Source organism: Papio anubis, chromosome 16, assembly GCF_008728515.1.
Source record: "Papio anubis isolate 15944 chromosome 16, Panubis1.0, whole genome shotgun sequence".
Taxonomy (NCBI): Eukaryota; Metazoa; Chordata; class Mammalia; order Primates; family Cercopithecidae; genus Papio; species Papio anubis.
In genome coordinates, this window is record NC_044991.1 from 84,513,910 (window position 1) to 84,533,572 (window position 19,663).

The 19,663-nt window shown below is 39.3% G+C and overlaps 1 protein-coding gene and 1 pseudogene across 2 annotated transcripts; both read left to right on the forward strand.

The window, feature by feature from the left end:
• The first annotated feature begins 3,837 nt into the window (after positions 1-3,837).
• LOC116270827 lies at positions 3,838-4,437 on the forward strand (annotated as a pseudogene).
• Positions 4,438-4,625: 188 nt separating this feature from the next.
• Positions 4,626-19,442, forward strand: SPO11 (SPO11 initiator of meiotic double stranded breaks). 2 transcript variants are annotated; one of them, XM_003904577.4, is made up of 13 exons: positions 4,626-5,313; positions 7,506-7,619; positions 8,858-8,946; positions 9,358-9,424; positions 9,658-9,766; positions 10,109-10,195; positions 10,805-10,841; positions 11,177-11,286; positions 13,681-13,780; positions 14,394-14,431; positions 15,519-15,595; positions 18,184-18,295; positions 18,795-19,437. In XM_003904577.4, exons 1-13 carry the CDS (start codon positions 5,183-5,185, stop codon positions 18,912-18,914), a joined length of 1,191 nt encoding a protein of 396 aa, XP_003904626.1. In that variant the 5' UTR covers positions 4,626-5,182; the 3' UTR covers positions 18,915-19,437. The 2 variants fall into 2 exon arrangements, with proteins under 2 accessions (XP_003904626.1, XP_003904627.1); XM_003904578.3 differs by lacking the exon at positions 7,506-7,619 and having other exon boundaries at positions 18,795-19,442.
• The last annotated feature ends 221 nt before the right edge of the window (positions 19,443-19,663 follow it).

The window sequence follows — 19,663 nt, forward strand, 5'->3', positions numbered from 1 at the left end:
ATGTGTTTAAGAGTCCTTATTTTTTAGAAACATGCTGAAACACTTATTAATAAAATAATATGATTCTTGGGATTGGTTTCAAAATAATCTGGTGTGGGGGTAGGGAAGGGGGTGGATGCGGGTGAAAAAATGTTGGCCATGAGTTGACAGTCATGGAAGCTGGTGTTGGGTCCATGGTGGTGCATGACAGCATTCTCTAAAAATAGGTGAACATCCTGCTTTTGTTAATAAGATGACCCATAGGCTTGCAAATATTTTGGTGTCTTCGTAACATTATATTTAATTTTATTTTATTGATCTGCTTTATGTCACATCCTGGTACATGATGACTGGCTACAAGAACAAGCAAATTAATTCATCAATACTAAGTTACCTTGACTTTGAGGCAATATCGTATAGCGGCTTAGATCAAAGAAACCTTTCCTGTCAGCACCTTATCACTTGCATCTTTATGAAACCCAGCAATTTCTATACTTCTCAGTACCCAACTTTCTCTGCTGTAAAATGGAAGGGGGTAAATGAGATTTTGTGCATGAAGTACTGGGCCCAGTGTCTGACTGTCAGCAAACCTCAGTTCCTATTATTATCAGAGGCAGCAATACCAGTCTGCAGAATGAGGTCTTACTCTAGACACGTTGCTAATTTAGGCATGAATAGAGAAATGCCTGGGATAAAATACAAGGAATAGGTAACACAGGTAACTGCATGGGGAATCATTCATTCAATCCTTCCATGTGCCATGTGGAACTGTCGGCACATGGTAACCAGGAGTCAAGACACAGGGGTATAGCCCAGGGAGATGTTCAGAGGGCGATCTGAAGGCTGCAGGAGAGTTAGCCAGGTTGGATTTGGGAGGGGAAGGGAAGAGAGTAGGGGAAGAAAAAGGACAAGGAGTCCCAAGCTGCTAAGGGAAAGGCAAGTGCAAAGGCCTTAGAGCAGGAAGGAACCATTCCAGGATCCAAAGGTTACAGCGTAAAGAGCAGAGCAGACTAGACCAGAAGCAGTGGTTCACACCTGTAATTCTAACACACTGGGAGACTGAGGCAAGAGGATCGATTGAGCCCAGGAGGTCAAGGCTGTAGTGAGCTATGATGGCGCCACTGCACTCCAGCTTGGGTGACAGAGGGAGATCCTATCTCAAGAAAAAAAAAGCAGGACCCATGAAGGTGGAGCCAGTGCAGCTGCAGTGATGAAGAGCGGGGAGGTCTCTTTCTCTTTCACTCACACCTCACACACTTCTGAATTATGTCAGTATCTTATGAGAAGCATGTAGCAATCTTATAATTTTTTTAAAGCTAAAAAATGCAAAGCAAAAATGGTTGTAAACCCTCAAGAAGAAAATATTATGGCATTTTCTCTACTTTTTGTCTAACAAGAACGTACAATATTTTTCTTTTTTTTTTTTTTTTTTTGAGACAAGGTCTGCTCTGTGACCCAGTCTAGAGTGGCAGTGGCATGAACCTCAGCTCACTCTAAACTCCACCTCCAGGACTCAAGCAATCCTTCCACCTCAGGCCACCACACCTGGCTAATTTTTGTATTTTTTGTAGAGACATGGTTTCACCATGTTGCCCCAGCTGGTCTCAAACTCCTAAGTTCAAGGGATCTGCCCGCCTCGGCCTCCCAAAGTGCTGGGATTACAGGCATGAGCCACCGCACCCTGCCATGAATCTACAAAATGTTAAAATTCACTTATATTTGCTAAAGAAGCCACCTTGTTTAAATGTAAGAAGTACGCTCTCCTCTCCTGTCTGGTTTGTTGAAAGGGCCTCCCCATCCTTGCCTCCCTTTTTTCCCTTTTGGATGTGTTAGAGGTGGAATAGATCTTTGCACCTGATTTAAATAATACTCCTTTCCAGCCTGCACAAAGGTTTTGGCCCTCCAAACAGCCCTTCTGGGACTGTTTGGAGGAAACACCGGCTAGTAGGCTTTGGGGGGAAGCTTCCTGGCCCATTGGGAGAACTCAGTATTGAGACTGCCCTGCAAGCTGGCATTTGTCAGTTTCATTTGCAATGTGTTGCTAGGAGCAGAATATGTTTTTCTGGTTCCTGCTCACAGCCTGGGGCTGGGACTGTTGACTTTGATGTGAAGGTGGTGCACACGCTGCTGGGGGAGGGCCTGCAAGTCCTGCCGTGGAGCAGGATACCTGCAGGGCACAGGCAGAGCCATAGCTGCTGGAGGGTGAGCTGCCCCTCCTGCTTTTGTCAGCGCAGTGGGAACCCCAGCCAAGTCCTTTCAAGTCGCACCTTGCGGTTTCTCCTCTCAGGAATGCCAGTTTTATTACGGGTTTGTTCACTTCACTGTTTTGATCCTCTCCTTGTGCCCCCACCCAGCTCAGGACCTTTCCCTCTGTGTCAGATCTAGCAAGGCTGCTGGCTTCTGGTTGAGTCTCATGCACAGGCTCTGTCCTCAGGGGACAGGGAAAAGTGGACAGAAATGTTTCTAGTCCCAGAAGAGAGGCACCTTCCAGCAGACAAGCCTTGACGATGTCATTGACCTCCCGGACTGCAAGAGCTTTTCATTTGTTTGTTCCTCTTTGGGGATGATGCATGAGAACCCACCTGCCGCAACACCCTCATTTCAAAGATGAGAAAACTAAGATCACCGCCAAAGAAACTCCCACAGAATGATGACACACTCCAAGCCAGATCCCCACAGGTGCCTCATATCCGAGTGGTTAAGAGCATGAATTTGGAGACAAGGTTTAACTCTCAGCTCTATCATTTACTGGAGGTCCAATCTTGCACAAATGGATTAATTTCTCCAAACCTCAGTATCTTCATGTGTGACCTGGGTGTACTATTTTTCACCTCTTAAAGTCATTGGTTTATTTTAAGTGCATTTCTTACCCTGCCAACTTAATTATGTAAGAGTACATCTGGCCAGATGCAGTAGCTCACGCCTGTAATCCCAGCACTTTGGGAGGGCAAGGTGGATGGATCACCTAAGGTCAAGAGTTCAAGACCAGCCTAGCCAACATGGTGAAACCCCCTCTCTACTAAAAAATACAAAAACCTAGCCGGGTGTGATGGCACTCACCTGTAATCCCAGCTACTCAGGAGGCTGAGGCAGGAGAATTACTTGAACCCAGGAGGTGGAGATTGCAGTGAGCCGAGATTGTGCCACTGCACTCCAGCCTGGGAAACAAGAGCGAAACTCCGTCTCAACAAAAAAAAAAAAAAAAAGAGTTCACCTGATTGCCCTTAGTTCTCCCCTCCTTTTAGGCTCTGAAATCCCTAAAAGGAAGGGGTTTACCTGCTTTGTTCACAGTTGTGTCCTCAGTAATAAACCTTGCCTGGTGCAAGGTAGGCAGGGAGGAAGTATTTGTGATAACAGCAACATAAGGCCATCAATACAGTGCTTGGTACACACAGAACAGCCATCAACACAGGCAACCATCCTAGTGAACAGAGGGAGTCCATTATTTATGATGGGAAACCAGTTTTAGTTGGAAAACTATCAAATTACCAGGAATGGAAGGAACAAAACAGTTCTCCCGAGTGGCTCTTCTGGGGCCAAGCCCCCAGCACCCCACCCATGCAGGACCAGGCCCCCAAAGGCCTTGGAGCCGCCTTGTTCTAGGGTCTCGCTCCTCTGTCCTCTCCTCCCCAAAGTCAGGACTCGTTTCCTGGGGCTTCAGAATTCCTATCTTCTGCTCTAGAAGGCTTGGAACAAGTTGGGGAAAGGCACCACTCACCAAGTCTGTGAGGGGACGACATGGTAAGGAGAGGAGCTAGATAAAAAACAAGATGCCAGTTAAGTTTGAACTTCACATAAACAATGAAATAACATTCCTTTCTCTGCCATCGTGGTGTGTGCTTGACTCCGCTTCTTGCCATGTCTTCTCACAAGACTTTCAGGATTAAGCAATTCCTGCCCGAGAAACAAAAGGAAAATCGTCCCATTCCCCAGTGGATTCAGATGAAAACTGGTAATAAAAACAGGTACAACTCCAAAAGGAGACACTGGAGAAGAACCAAGCTGGGTCTATAAGGAATTGCACTTGAGATGGCACACACATTTATACTGTCTGAAGGTCACAATCATGTTACCACATCAAGGTGAAAATGTCGCCACTCTCTGGAGAGTTGGACATGTTTTATTGGGAATATATTTTTTCTCTCTGAACCTGTTATGAACGTGTTGATTGGCTGGGTTCAGTAATAAATATGCGAGCCCTTTCATTTAAAAAAAAAAAGAACTAATTTTTTTTTTTTTTTTTTTGAGAAGGGAGCTCCCTGTTTTGCCCATCCTGGAGTACAATGGCTATTCACAGGCATAATCCTAGTGCACAGCAGCCTCCAACTCCTGGAGCCTCTAAATCCATCCTCCTGCCTCAGCCTCCCTAGTAGCTGGGACTACAGGTGAGCACCACTGTGCATGGCTATGAAATAACTTTCTAGTGAAAGTATATACCAAACATTATATGAGACGTAGTTACCCTAAAAAAAAAAAAAAGTATTTGTTGTTTATCTGAAATTCTAATTTAACTGGTTGTCCTGTATTTTCATTTGCTAAATTCGTCTGCCCTACAGAGTGGGAGGGCTGGGATTTTAACCCAGGCCTGTCTGCTCTGAGCAGACCTTTCCTGGCTCCCGCAAATTAGGATGACACATTAGGAACTTTCTGGGGTTCTTAAGGGAATTAGAAGAGGGACCTGAGTGCAAAGGGCTTTGGAGGCATTCAACTGCTATGAAACGTTAGTAAGGACAGAGATTGCACTTGCCTCAATCACAGCTGAACCCAGTGCCGAGAGCTGTAATCCCATACAGCTGGATCTTCACCGTAAAATCGCTGATATTGCTGTCCCTAAACAGCCCACCCCCAAAATAATTAAATCATCTCAAGGGACTCTGGATCCAATATCCGCAGCAGGCCACACAAACATCTCTCAGTTCAGCCACGCGGAGCCCACGTCTGCGCGACCGAAGCTCAGGGAGGCGCCCGCCTCAGGGCCTCGTAGGTGGGACCGTGCCTGGGAGCCCTGCGCTTGCGCACTCCGAGCCCTGCGCTTGCGCACTCCACGCCCTGCACTACGCACAGGCCTGTCCAGCCCCGCCTCTGGGTGTGGGACGTGCGCACGCGCTGGCCGCTCAGAACGCGCGGGAAAGGCACGCAGCCTCGCCCCAAAGGCGCAGCCCGGGACAGGGGCTTCTGGAGCTTCTGGCAGCCCACCACCCTCATGGCCTTTGCACCTATGGGGCCCGAGGCCTCGTTCTTCGAGGTTTTAGACCGACACAGAGAGTCCCTGCTGGCTGCCCTGAGGAGAGGTGGCCAGGAGCCCCCCAGTGGGGGAAGCCGCGTGGCCTCCAGGTACAGGAGCCGGTGCTGAGGCGCGAGGCAGCAACTCTGTAGAGACGTCGGGCGTTCTTCCCGGCGCCGGGCTGCCTCCTAGTGTTGAGGCTGAGGAGGCACCCCTTGGAGGGCCAGCCTGGAACCCCCAAAAAGATCCTTCCTAAGTACCCGCCACCTGCTTTGAACCCTTATTTTGAACTCAAAAAGAAAGCCAGGTGTCAACCCCCCTTCTGTGGCTTCCAGGATGTTCCCTTCTGGAATGTTCCAGGAGGCTCTCTGCAGCTGGTTTGGAAGATTTCCTAAAGATCCTTTATAGGTTGGGGAGTTTGGGGTACAGTTAGCTTTGTATTTTTTAAACGTTTTTTCAGATAAAATTTTAAGTTCAACTTTAAGGTTTTTTTGTTTTGTTTTTGTTTGAGAAAGAAAATGAGTGTTGTATGTCTTCTCTCAGTAAGCGAATGGTTTTCTCAGAGTTAACAAGGACATCAACACATTTTAAGTGGTTTATAATAAGACAACATGTTTTATTGTTTTGGAAGTGGAGACAAAGTATATATTTTAAATGATGTATTTAAAATCAATTACAGGAACCCTTCAGCTACCCATGTTGGAATTAACCACGGAAAACATGGTTACGTGATTGACCACTTTCACTTAAAAATACTTTGTTTTGTTTCCTTGACCTGCTTTCTTGGTTGATTGCTCAGCAAAGTTTTTCAGCCTTTTATTTTTAAGCCCAAACCAACCACCAAAAAATCTGAAAAACCTACAAGCAAACCAACTTTTGCAAAAGAATTTAGTTTGAGGGAGAACTTAGGAGAGTGAGGGAAAAGGAGAGTGGCAAGTCCCTTGTTAATAGCGCAGACGTAGATAAATCTGATTGTATCTTAAAGTTGGTTACAGTATTATCCTGCAACACTTTTTTTCTCCAAACTAGGAAAAATGAGTATTTGGGTCAGTTGTTACCTCCCAATATTAGAATAGATTAAAAGTTTTAAAATTCATTTTCTGATACACAAGTTTTCAGTAAAAACTCTGAAGTTCCTGTGGAAATTAAAGCTCTCAACATTTTGCCTGTTTTCTAGAGTGCATTTGATTTCTCTTCCTAGACAATAAGCTTAATGGTGTTTATAACAGAACAACATTTTTTGAAGCTGATGGCTTGTGAAATTAACAGTCAGCTGACAGAAAACTGGGCTTAGTCTTCGCGTTTTGCTGTAGAGTGGCGTAATCGCTGCCAAGTCACCGTTTGTTGCAGAACTCACACTTTATTCTTTTTTCTTCTTTTCTTTTCTTTTTTTTTTTTTTTTTTTTGAGACGGAGTCTCGCTCTGTCGCCCAGGCTGGAGTGCAGTGGCGCGATCTTGGCTCACTGCAAGCTCCACCTCCCGGGTTCACGCCATTCTCCTGCTTCAGCCTCCTGAGTAGCTGGGACTACAGGCGCCCGCCATCACCCCAAGCGTGTGTGTGTGTGTGTGTGTGTGTGTGTGTGTGTGTGTGTATTTTTAGTAGAGACAGGATTTCACCGTGTTAGCCAGGATGGTCTCAATCTCCTGACCTCGTGATCTGCCCGCCTCGGCCTCCCAATGTACTGGGATTACAGGCGTGAGCCACCGCGCCCGGCCTCACGATTTTTTCTTTCCAGGGTAGTAATTAAGCGTTTTCTTTTTTGTATCACTAAATTTCAGAAGAGCCGATTTTAAGGCTTGAGATTAACTAGGCTAATGTGCGACCACAAAAGGTGTTTCTTTTGAAATTTTTGCATTGCATTTTTGGGAAAGAAATTCAAAGCCAGTATTGTATCACTTTTTAATTAAAACATTTATCAGTAGTATGTCAAATTTGTATTAAAGTTCAGCTAGATTATGGTAGGTTAATATGAAGTGTAGATAAAAATATAGTTGTAAATTTAGTCATTAATGTAAAAGGGAGACCTTCAATTGGTAATTGCTTGAGAAGTAAAATTACAAGCAAATGAAATTTATTTGTAAATACAGTTGCTTTAATGCAGTAGTAAAGGTTTAATGGGAGAGATAATTATTGACATGGATTACCTAGTCTTTCTCTTTTTTAAAAAATCCCTTCCCAATTACCTAGTCTTAAAAAAGAATAAAATAAAAAGTTACTTTAATATTGATCTGGGAAAATCTTACATATTATAAAGTCAAAATTTATGATTAAGATGGAATCATGCTGTGTTTATTGTTTCAGTTCTGAGGTTCTTGTATCTATAGAAAATATTATCCAAGACATAATCACAAGCTTGGCAAGAAACGAAGCACCTGCATTCACGATAGACAACAGATCAAGCTGGGAAAACATAAAGTGGGCATTTTGCATTTTCATTTTTTAAATGCAGTATCTATGTCATTATTTGAATTATTTGAGTTAGAGTTCTGGTCATTTTTTTTTTCATTTTATTGCCATTACCTTGCCAAAAAAAAAAAGGATTTAGGAAGTTTACATAATACATACCATACAGAGAGGTGATGTAAACTAGAAGTAGGTGTGAAAGATGAGGCAAAGGGAAAACAATGCTATCACCAACAGAATGGAGCACCAGAAGATGTTAGAATTCCAAATGCGTGTGGTAAAGTCTCATAATTTTGCTAAAAATAGACACTAAACTTGGAGCTATGCTTTCTAGCAGACAGAGGGGGAGATGTCATGGGTGCAATTCTCATATATACCACAAAAGCAAACCACTTGCTCACGGGAAGTATAACCAATCCTGATACCAGACCAAAATAAAAGTATCCTGAACATATAGCACATTTAAGCCTTTCTCCTAACAGACCTTCTACCCCTGCTAAGTCATGTGTCCAAAAAGGGTAAAATCAGCAAACAGCTTTATCAGAATTATTGAACCTGGTTATACAGGTTTTTTTCAGCCTCTCATATTTTGTAAGAGGTACAGAAACAAAATGAAAGGAATTTTGAGTCTCCTTCCTCACTATTGTTTTATGATCTATATAAGTAATATAAGCTGTATACTTTTCAGTCATGTTTTGAAAGATGGGTTTTACCTAGCTTTGAAGCAGCTTACACCTGACATATCCACCTGGTGCCTTCTGCCACCTTTAGGGGAAGTTTGGCAGTTCAGCTTAACAACCTAATAAAATTGCTATTTTATGTAGTGTAATTTTGCAGGTAAACCAGAAATGAAACATTTCAAAGCTTATTAAATTGAGTAAAATTATTAAATGAGTAGATTATTAAAATGAGTAAAGTACTAATTGTGAAATATTTGAAAACGTTTTACGTATACTAAAAATGTCTTCCCAGGAAAAAAGTATGCACACACACACAAACACACTCCCACACCCCCTAATCAAAGGTATTAGCTCATTTATGTTAAATGGTTTATCTTGGTGCCTCTGTTTGTCACAAATCTAATTTCCTAGTTATCACCTGGAATGATCTATGCTTTCAAACCAGTTGATCCTAAGCTTCAGTGCTTAAATTGAGAAGAAGTGTGGGTTTTAAAGACCATAAGTATATATTGTTTGGTGTTTAGAAGTTGTCTTTTTCACTTTATTCCTTTGCTTTAAACAAAACGACAGGTTTGAAGATTCTGTAGGTCTTCAGATGGTATCCCATTGCACCACAAGAAAGATCAAAAGTGATTCACCAAAATCAGTTAAAAAATTTGGTAAGTTAATTGTTCTTAGCTTTTGGTAATAAAGGATAAATAAATTTAGTTATCGTCTTAATTTTATTTGTTCCTAGTTAAATAATTTTACTTGTTTTAATAGACCACTTTTGTACATAAAATAAATTTCTAGAATTTTTCATTGTCAATAACTATGGAAGTAGGTTATCAACATAAACATATTTTTCAAGGTATAAGGTGCAGTGCAAAATCATCCTCTTAGTTTTGCTGTCCATAGAGCAATTAATTTTAACTGATTCCTCAGGTAATTGTTCTGTACTTAACCCTCCCATTTTGGAAAGATAATTTTTTAAATGTTAACTGAAGTTAAGTTAAAATCCTTGATAGCAGTATCTTTTGAATCAATAAGAGAAATGATGAGCAACTTATTTGTTGAATCTTATTTTCCAGCTCTAATCCTTAAAATATTGTCCATGATTTATAAGTTAGTACAGAGCAACACTTATGCAACCAAAAGGTAAATATATTGTTCTAGTAAATTACTCTTTAAAATGTAATGTGAGAATTACTTGGATTAACTTTTATTATATACTTTGAAAAGTTACATAAGACTAAACTATGGCTCATAATTTACTTTTTTTACATGTTGTGTTTTCATCCAGTTAAAGCTTTCTTCGGTTAACACTCTAATACTTGTCATATTCAAAGAGAATATGGTTAATTTAAAATATGTATTTTAAATTTTCACAGAGACATATATTACACTGACAGCCAACTCTTTGGCAACCAGACTGTTGTGGACAATATTATCAATGACATTTCTTGTATGTTAAAAGTGTCAAGGAGGAGTCTGCATATAGTAAGTAGTACCTAATACAAAACATTTTATTTTAAAACAAAATGCTTGCATAAAACATAATTTTAAAACATAATATAGCCTGGATATTATTTGATGCTGCATTTTTCTCACTATAAATTTAAATAATAGATTCTCAATATATTCCTTTGGGTGAATGGACCAAACTGATGAATTACCAAATATTTTAAATTCCTAAATACCTTTACATGTTTTCTCTTTCGTCTCTTAAATTTCAATCCAAGTGAAAATACCAATAATTTAGCAGATGAACATGAGGAGTGACTTAATAGCATAAAACATATTCGTGAAACAGGTTTCAAATATGTCTATTATTTTTTGCAGTTATCTACATCAAAAGGTTTAATTGCCGGCAACTTAAGGTATATCGAGGAAGATGGCACCAAAGTGAATTGTACCTGTGGTGCAACAGTAAGAAGCATCATCGATGTTTTCACAGCTTTAACTCTTTTAGCTCCTTCAGTTTTGAAGCCTAATTGTATTTCTTGCTTTGTTATGTAACCTAGAGCTTAAGATTTCAAAATAAAACTGAAAGATGAATAGGAATATGCTTTACAGTACTGTACATTACGTAGTTTCAAAATATGCTAATTGTCAAATGTCAGATTGAAATAAGCATACATATACAACTCTTTAAAAATGCACCATTATTTTCAGATAAAGTGTAGCTTGATCATTTTAGCGTGGTTATTTAGTAATCTTCATTAAATGTTCTGGTTCTGAAAGCGATATTTTTTATACTAAACTATTTGTTGGGCTTAGATACAAAGACAGTCCACAATACTAAAGCTAGTACCCCTGTTGGGAGAATTGCTGTGAGTCATGTGCCGGTTTTCTCACTGAGGGGTAAAGCTGTTTTCTACTATTTTTTAACAGAGGAATAAGTCTCTGATGATTGGTATGGTCAAAGAAAAATAAAAACAGAGGGCTTTGTGATAAACTAAAAAATGTGGTTTTTTGCTTTTTATGTGAGATAAAAACTGTTTTTCTTTTGTTTGTTTGTTTTTGTTTTTTTAAAAGGCTATTGCTGTGCCATCTAATATTCAAGGAATTCGGAGTATCCTTTAAGTGGGAAAACTATTTAAACTTTTGGAATGTTCATTCATTCATTCCTTTGGTAAGCCAAGCCTTCATAATGTGTAAGGAACAAGTTAGACCCTATAGCAGTCAAGATGAACACACCATGGTCCTTTCTTTAGGACTCTTTTAGGAGCTCAACATCTAGTGGAAGAGACAGATATCTGAATATATGAATAGATATGTTTATATGTTTGAAGGTACAAATTAAAATGTATCTATAGCTGCTTTTGAGTTATCTCTATGGCACCTTAATTTAGTTGGTGATTAAACTGAAATACTCTTGCTTTCAAATTATCAGCCTTAACTTCACAGATTTAGTTACAGATGCAAAGTTTGTATTAATTGTAGAAAAAGATGCAACATTTCAGCGGCTCCTAGATGACAACTTTTGCAACAAATTGTCTCCATGCATCATGATTACGGTATATTATCTAACTTTACTATAATTCCAATACTAATATATACTGTTATGGTGATTGGTAAGAGGATTTACAATATTATCTACACAATGTCCTGTTTTCAATATAATGCATCCTTTGGGATCATAGAACAGAAATTTCCAAGGCATTTATTTAAACATCCTCAAAGCTGGCTGTCACCTCAAGTTCATTTTTTTTTTTTTAATAGAGACAGGGTCTCGCTCTGTTGCCCGGGCCAAAGTACCATGGCATGATCATAGAGCACTGTAACCTTGATAAGTTCATGTTTCTAAAACTACACTCAAAAGCTTTCTTCCTTGAAGAGCTGAGTGTTCCTGCCACTTGTCCTGTGGCTATCAATGCAGATACTGCAATGAGGTCCACACATCAGAGTCAGTTTGACTTACTGCTCACATCCCATGGTCAACAAGTCCTTTTGAATTGGCCTTGGGAATCTCTTTCATTTCAGCCCTTTCCCCTTAATCCTTCCCCTTTCATTCTGACACAAGACAACCACCTGGTAGCCTCCAGACAGGCCCCCGACTTCAATTATGTCTCACTCTACCTAACTGATTCCCTGCCACACCAGACTTGTCATTTCCCTCCTCACCAGTTTAAAAAATTTTGGTTTTGTCTGATACTTCTGCTCTAAACCTGGATGCCTCTGTGGAAATGGTCAGCCCTTCTAAGACTCCATTCCGCCTCCTCTCCAGGGCAGCGCTCCTCGCTGCCTCCACAAACATCCCTCACAAACGCCTCTCAAGAAGGGGCTGGGACTCGAGGGCCATATTAGGAAGAGCCATTTTCCACCAGGTCCTTTAATACTGTTTGACTCCTCTACTGTGTTCATGTGCTATTATTTTTCCCAAAGAACATTGTGAAAATACACTAAGTACCCATGATGAGCTAGGAGCCCTGCTAAGCACTTGACGTAGTGAGAGTTCACATTTACTGGTGTTTATCACATATCAACTTGTAAAGGCTCTCAACAGCCTTAGGAGGTAGGTACTAACATCATCGTCACCTTAATAATGGGGTACTGGAATGCAGGAAGGTATTTTTACCACATCTCGATGGCTATTCAAAACCAGGACTGGATTTGAATAGTTGAACTCCATGTCACTATAATGCCATCACTTGGTGTGACAGGCATATTTATGCTGAGTTTATAGATAAAGCCATGGCCTAAAGAGACTAAGAAACTTGCTCAACATCACACCACTGATGATGGGCAGGGAGGGAATTCAAACTCGCAGCGGTAACCCAAAGCCCATTCTGAATCTCTAGGGCTACTCTGCGCTCTTTCTCTGCTCCCTGTTTCATTTGGTTTTCTGCTTTTCTCTAACATTGTTGTAACACTCTTCAGTTTACTTTTCTACATAATTATTATTTTAATGACTTCATAATACTATCGCACCAGTTAAGTTTTATTAAACCCTAAATTTAAGCCAGGTACTCTTCTAAGTGCTTTATGATTATTAAATAATTTAATTCTTATAATAATCTTATATGTTGTCACAGAGCCCCAGACCACAGAGTGGTTTCGTTACTCATTCATGTTCATGTTGCTAAGAAGTAGCAGAGCTGAGATGCAAGCTCAGGCTGCCTGGCCCCGCAACTGGTGCAGATCACCACTGCACTATGCTGCCTCTCCACATCCCTGTTGTTAGATATTTTGGCTATTTGTATTAGTTTTTGCCATTTTAAATAACACTTCAGTGAGCATCTTTAAATATGTAGGGTGTTTATTATTTCTGTTTTTGCTGAAATATTTCCTTAGGATCATTTCCTAGGACTGGCATAATTCCCAGTCCTTCACTCTGTTTGTATATAATGTACAATTTTTTTCACAGTCAACACCAGGCTTTCAGCACCTGAAATCCAAGGTAGGAAGATGTAACCTTTTTTTTTTTTTTTTTTTTTTGGTGCTGTGACTCAGATATGAACCAGGGTTGCTGTGGCCACATGCAGAGTACTAACCATTGTATGAGCATAACTTGTAATTTTTCCATTATTATTATTATTATTTTGAGATAGAGTTTCACCCGTTTTGCCCAGGCTGGAGTGCAATGGCGTGATCTCAGCTCAATGCAACTTCTGCCTTGTAGGTTCAAGTGGTTCTCCTGTCTCAGCCTCCTGAGTACCTGGGATTACAGGCATGTACTACCACACCTGGCTAATTTTGTATTTTTAGCAGAGATGGGGTTTCACCACGTTGGCCAGACTGGTCTCAAATTCTTGACCTCAGGTGATCTCCCCACCTCGGCCTCCCAACGTGCTGGGATTACAGGCGTGAACCACTACGTCCTGCCTAACTTTTAAATTATTAATAAGAGTGTAGTTGTAACCATTTTATTCTTCTGAAGTTAAAATTCTTAATTTTCATCTTGCTTCTAGGGAAAGGGAGTTCCTGATCTAAACACAAGACTTTTAGTCAAGAAACTCTGGGATACGTTTCATGTTCCTGTTTTCACTCTTGTAGATGCTGATCCACATGGTAATTTATCATTGGACTATTTACAACAATAGTCATAACTAAATCATATTTGTAGTTGTGGTTTTTTTTGTTGTTTTTTGTTTGTTTGTTTGTTTGTTTTTGAGATCGAATCCTGCTCTGTCACCCAGGCTGAAGCGCAAAGGCGCGATCTCGGCTCTCTGCAACCTCTGCCTCCCAGGTTCAAGTGATTCTCCTGCCTCAGCCTCCTGAGTAGCTGGAACTACAGGCACATGCCACCATGCCTGGCTAATTTTTTGTAGTTTTAGTAGAGATGGGGTTTCACCATGTTGGCCAGGCTGGTCTCGAACTCCTGACCTCAGGTAATCTGCCCACCTGAGCCTCCCAAAGTGCTGGGATTACAGGTGTGAGCCACCGTGCCCAGCCTGTAGTTGTGTTTTCTACTCTCAGGACACTTTTATAAAACATTTTAAAAGAAGATAATTACATTAAAATTAGGTCTATAATTATTTGAGACAATTTATTGTTATTTTGTCATATTAAACTGAGAACGATAAATTTTTCACTGGCGATGTCCACAAAATTAAAATTACAGATAGTAGATAAAATTTGAGAGTGCAAATTAACCTGTAATATGTAAACTTTCTTTTAACAGGCATAGAAATAATGTGCATCTATAAGTATGGATCTATGGTAAGTATAGAAAAGCAGTTTTCCTTTTTTATTATTTAGATATTTTATATTCACCGAGGTGATTTCTGCATTTACTAATCACCCCCAAGTAGGCTGAGAGTACCCAAAGTGTACCAGAGGGCCTAGTATCCTATTCTAGGAGCAATCTGTGTGTCGGCGGCTGTGACTCCGGCTTCCAGTATGACCAGTGCAACCACAGATGACAGAGTGGGATTAGCTATGGGCAAGTGGCATTATTATCCTGCACTCTCTTGGCATACTGAAGGAACTGTGGGGCTCTGGGGTAATAACAATGCTGTCTAATCACCAAATATACTCTAAATATTATATAGAGCCTTGAATTCTGACTTTTCTAATCCCTTTTCTCCCACTATAAGGAGAAATGGAAACAATAAATGTCACTGCCAGTGTCTACAATTACCATATACGAGTGGTCTCACAGTGTGGCCCGAAGCCAGCAGCATCAGCATCATCTGGAAGATTCTTAGAAATGCAAATCTCAGTTCCCATCCAGAACTACCGAGCCAAAATCTCTAGGGGTGGGATCCTCCAAGGGATTCTGATGCATGGCAAAATTTATAGCAGATGAAAAGGATGGTGGAGCAGGGTGTAAGATGGGGAATCATGAACAAAAAGAAATGTAGGTCAGAGAGCTTCATTTATAGTTTGCTTTAGAAAATTAATTCAGAAACACTACATAGAAGTTGTTGTTGTTGTTGTTGTTGTTCTTTTGTTGCTGTTTTGAGACAAGGTCTCACTTTGTCACCGAGGCTGGAGTGTGGTGGTACAGTGACAGCTCACTGCAAACTTGGACTTTTGAACTCAAGCCATCCTCCTGCCTTGGTCTCCCAAAGTGCTGGGATTACAGGCATGAGCCACCGCACTTAACCCAGAAAGTTTTAACACCTTCACTAAAAGCCCAGCTTAGCATAGCTCCTGATGGTTTTCTTACTTCTGTGGGCTCTGGGCATGTGAAGCCAGCTTTAGTACTTGTCCTTCTTAATAAGTGAAAAATTTGACTGAAAAACAACAATGCTAATTTTCTGCAATTTAGCCTCACCTAATATACTTTTGTTCTTTATTTTAGTCTATGTCTTTTGAAGCTCATCATCTCACAGTTCCAGCTATTAGATGGCTTGGTCTTCTCCCTTCTGATCTGAAAAGGTTAGATAGTATAGCAGAGCTAGGATATTTAAAATGACAATTCATTGTCATATGTAACAATAAGCCTAAAAAGTCACTACAAGGAAAAGCTCTTAATGTTTTTTCTTTATATTGTCCACAATGACTTATGATTATATAATTATGAATTAAATTCAATAATGTTTCTGTTTCAACTAAAATACTTAACACATGAATTTGGTTAATGTGTTACACTTTCAGCTAGCTAAAAACTGTTTTTGTTTTACTCTTATGGTGAAGACATTTTATACACTGTTTGTACTTAAAAGTACAATACATTGTAGGCCGGGCACATGGTGGCTAATGCCTGTAATCCCAGCACTTTGAGAGGCCAAGGCGGGTGGATTGCTTGAGGCCAGGAGTTTGAGACCAGCCAGGGCAACATGACAAACCCTGTCTCTACTAAAAATACAAACATTAGCCAGGTGTGGTGGTGCATGCCTGTAATCCCAGCTACCGGGAAGGCTGAGGCACAAGAATTGCTTGAACCTGGGAGACAGCAGTTGCAGTGAGCCACAATCGCACCACTGCACTCCAGCCTGGGTGATAGAGTGAGACTCTGTCTCCAAAAAAAAAAAAAAAAAGAACAACCAAAAAAAAGGTACAATACAGTAAATCCAATTAAATTGTAACCATTGACAACATCATTTGCCATATGAGTCAATTTTGTCGTAGATTTAAATTTTTAACTTCAAAAGAAAAATATCATTTTAAGATTGTTAAAATTTGGGAACCTCAAGTTTGGCAAGTTTACTATATATGTTCATTATAGAAAAAAGTATTAAGTAACAAGTTAAATATCACCTACATATCAGCAGCCTTACCTTTGTAAATTTTTTTCTGTGCATATCCGTAACTTTTTCACAAAACTGAGATCATACTCTGTTATTTTGTAATCTGCTTTTTTAAAAACACAACACAATGTGATCACTTTTTCATGTCAATAAAGTACATTTCTTATTTTAGCATCTTTTGTTGCTGAGTTTTAATTCTAGATGTGCTAGTGTTTATTCAGCCATCCCCTCATAGCCATTTAGGTGGTTTCCAAATCTCTGTTCTGATAGGTAGTGCTTTGATGGAATCTCTTGTAACTAAATCTCTACGCACATCCTTAATTAGTCCCTCAGGCTGAATTCCCAGAAGAACTGGTGGGTCAAAGAGGATCCCCGTAATCAGGGTTTGACTGCTGTCTGGATAGATTAAGTATCTTGCTTTCTCTGAAGAGTAAGAGTCCACCTGTCCCTCAGCTTACTGCATTAACATTTTTTTTCACCTCTGCTAATGTGATATTTTTAAATGTTTTCTTATTGTTGTAATTGGTCAGTAAGAATGAATTTAAACATGTTTACTGGATTTCTTTAAGTGGTGAGCAATCCTTGATCACAGGTGCTTGTTTCCTAAATATGGAATGTGAACAGGTTTTGGGTGATCAGCCACTTTCTACAAAATGAGGGTCCAAGAGGAAACATTTCATTTTTTATTTTTCAATATTTACACTCCAGTGAATTAACGTGTTCAATTTAGTGCATGTGTGTCATGGTCAAAATCCCTTGGGGGTGATCTGTTTGTATAAAAACAATTTTAACACAAATTCAAGACATATGATCTGATAATTATTAAGGTGAATGGCTTCAAGAAACTCTAGCTGCATCTCATAAATTCTATCAGTGCACTAAAAAGCCATTCCAAATGAATATACGATCAAAGGAAAAACACTATGGTAGCTACAGAAGCGGGCTGCAAGGGAAATCCTCTAGGCCTCCCTTTCAATCAAATTGTCACCCCTATCCAAGAGCTGCCCCTGGCAAATGGTCATAATTATGGACACATTGAAAAAGACTCTCCTGGGAAATCTAGGATTTGTGACTTCAAAAGGTAGACCACGCCATAAATCCAGGACCTCTCATGTTCTATTTTTAAAACACATATCATAATAAAGTTATATTCCATGTTTTTCAAATTTAAAACTAGATAGGTAAGAATGTGTTTGTGTGTGTGTGTATGTGTAAAGTGATAAAAGTGAGAGTGTTTGTGTGTGTGTGTGTGTGTAAAGTGATAAAAGTGAGAGACTAATTTCCATGGCCCAGAATCTTCAATGAATTATGAAGAATTAAATACTCAATGGAACCTAAAGTCCCTCAGTGAATCTCAGCCATTGGCCATGCATATTGGAGCTCACTGCCAGAAGAGTGTGAGGCTCTGAGAGGCCTAACTGTACATTATTAAGCTGCCCTGGTATCTATATACATGATGGTAGTGCTATTGGCATTTGTTTAATAACCAATATCAGTCTTCCTGTCATCCTGTCATCATCCCACGAGTGTGACATGAAGGAAAACAAAAACTTTAGAATCTTACTGTGGAAACACAAACTTCCACTATGAACTTGGAAACTTGCTGGTCTTGAGACATGACAGATCCCCTCAATCCTGGATGTAAGAGGTAGATCTGTACTAATTTTCTTATTTCTGAGTTTCTTGAAGTAGTACAATAAATACAGGCAAAAATACATGACAATCAAGTTACAGAAACACTTTTTTTACTGATTTTTTTCACCTACTTTTTTCCAGGTTAAATGTACCCAAAGATAGTTTGATTCCACTGACAAACAGGGACCAAATGAAACTTGACAGTATCCTGAGGAGACCTTATGTTACCCGCCAACCATTTTGGAGAAAAGAAGTATGTTTCTTTTTACAATTCAAGTGTTGCATGTTTAATTGTTTTTACTTTAGTAGTGGCTATTCACATCATATTTTGAAAATAATCCCTCTTGAAATTTTATATGACACGACTAACATAAGTGTTGCTTGGCGGTAAATAGTTGTTGAAATTGAGTCATATGAATGCTAATAGATGAGATCAGTGAATGCAGCTGGCCTGTTTTTATCCTTATCATGGTTATATACACATTCTTGATGGCTGTATCATAGTTTGTGGGATTAAAAAAAGGAAGAAGAAATCATAAAGATTCAGACTATCCCTAATTACTGAAGACAGCATACAGAGTATTCTCACTCCAGATATTTTTAACTGTAGCAGCTCTAGAATATTCTGGCTGACCCTTAAGGCTATTGTCCCTGGTTTTGGAGAATAACGCAATTCTAGATTACTAGTTTGTTGAATTGACAGAAATGCAGCTAAGAACTCTGGTATGAGTATATTTTACTTTTATTGACAGATGGAAATAATGGCAGACTCTAAAATGAAGGCAGAAATTCAAGCTTTGACTTTCCTATCATCAGATTATCTTTCCAGAGTGTACTTACCCAACAAATTAAAATTTGGAGGATGGATATAAAAATAAATCAGAAGAACTTCTGATTGCCAGAGGCTTTTCATTAGTTTTGTTTTGATTGGCAAATACTATTGTGGAAAGAACATATATTATATTCTTAATTCTTAAAGGTGAAATAAAATAACTTTCCTTTAATTATTTATTTTTGTCAAAACAAATGCTGTACTCCAATTTTCTTTAGAAGGCCTTATTCTATCCTCTGCAGAGACAGATTTCTATCCTATCTTCTAAAGTAAATTATAAAAGAATATGTTATTTTGACCTTTATGTTTGAAAAAATAATATTTTATACATGTCATCAAAGTCTACAAAATACTTTATTTACCTTCTACGATATAACTAATGTTAAGGCATAAAGTATCTTACTGGTAACAGAAATCATAATGATCTGAATTTGAGATGTTGCAAATGAACTGTGGTGTCCAGTAGTTTCTTCTTACATTTTCCTTTGCCTTTATACTTAGGGGTCTTACTCCATTAATTCATTTGTTAAGTTAGTAAAATTCGGCATGAATAAATATTTGGATTGATATAGTCTTCAGTGTTTTGCTTTATTTTGTATTGAGCCTACTTTTTATTGATAATATTATTTATTTGAAAAGTTAGTCCAAGGTCTTGAATGCTTCTCTAGTCTAGGTCTGTAGAACAAAAAACTTCTTCAGTTTTAAGATCTACAGAAGTCTCAGATTTTAATAAGGTACTTCTCCAACAGTAAATATGTGACCTTTTCCCTCCATAAACCTATCTTAATT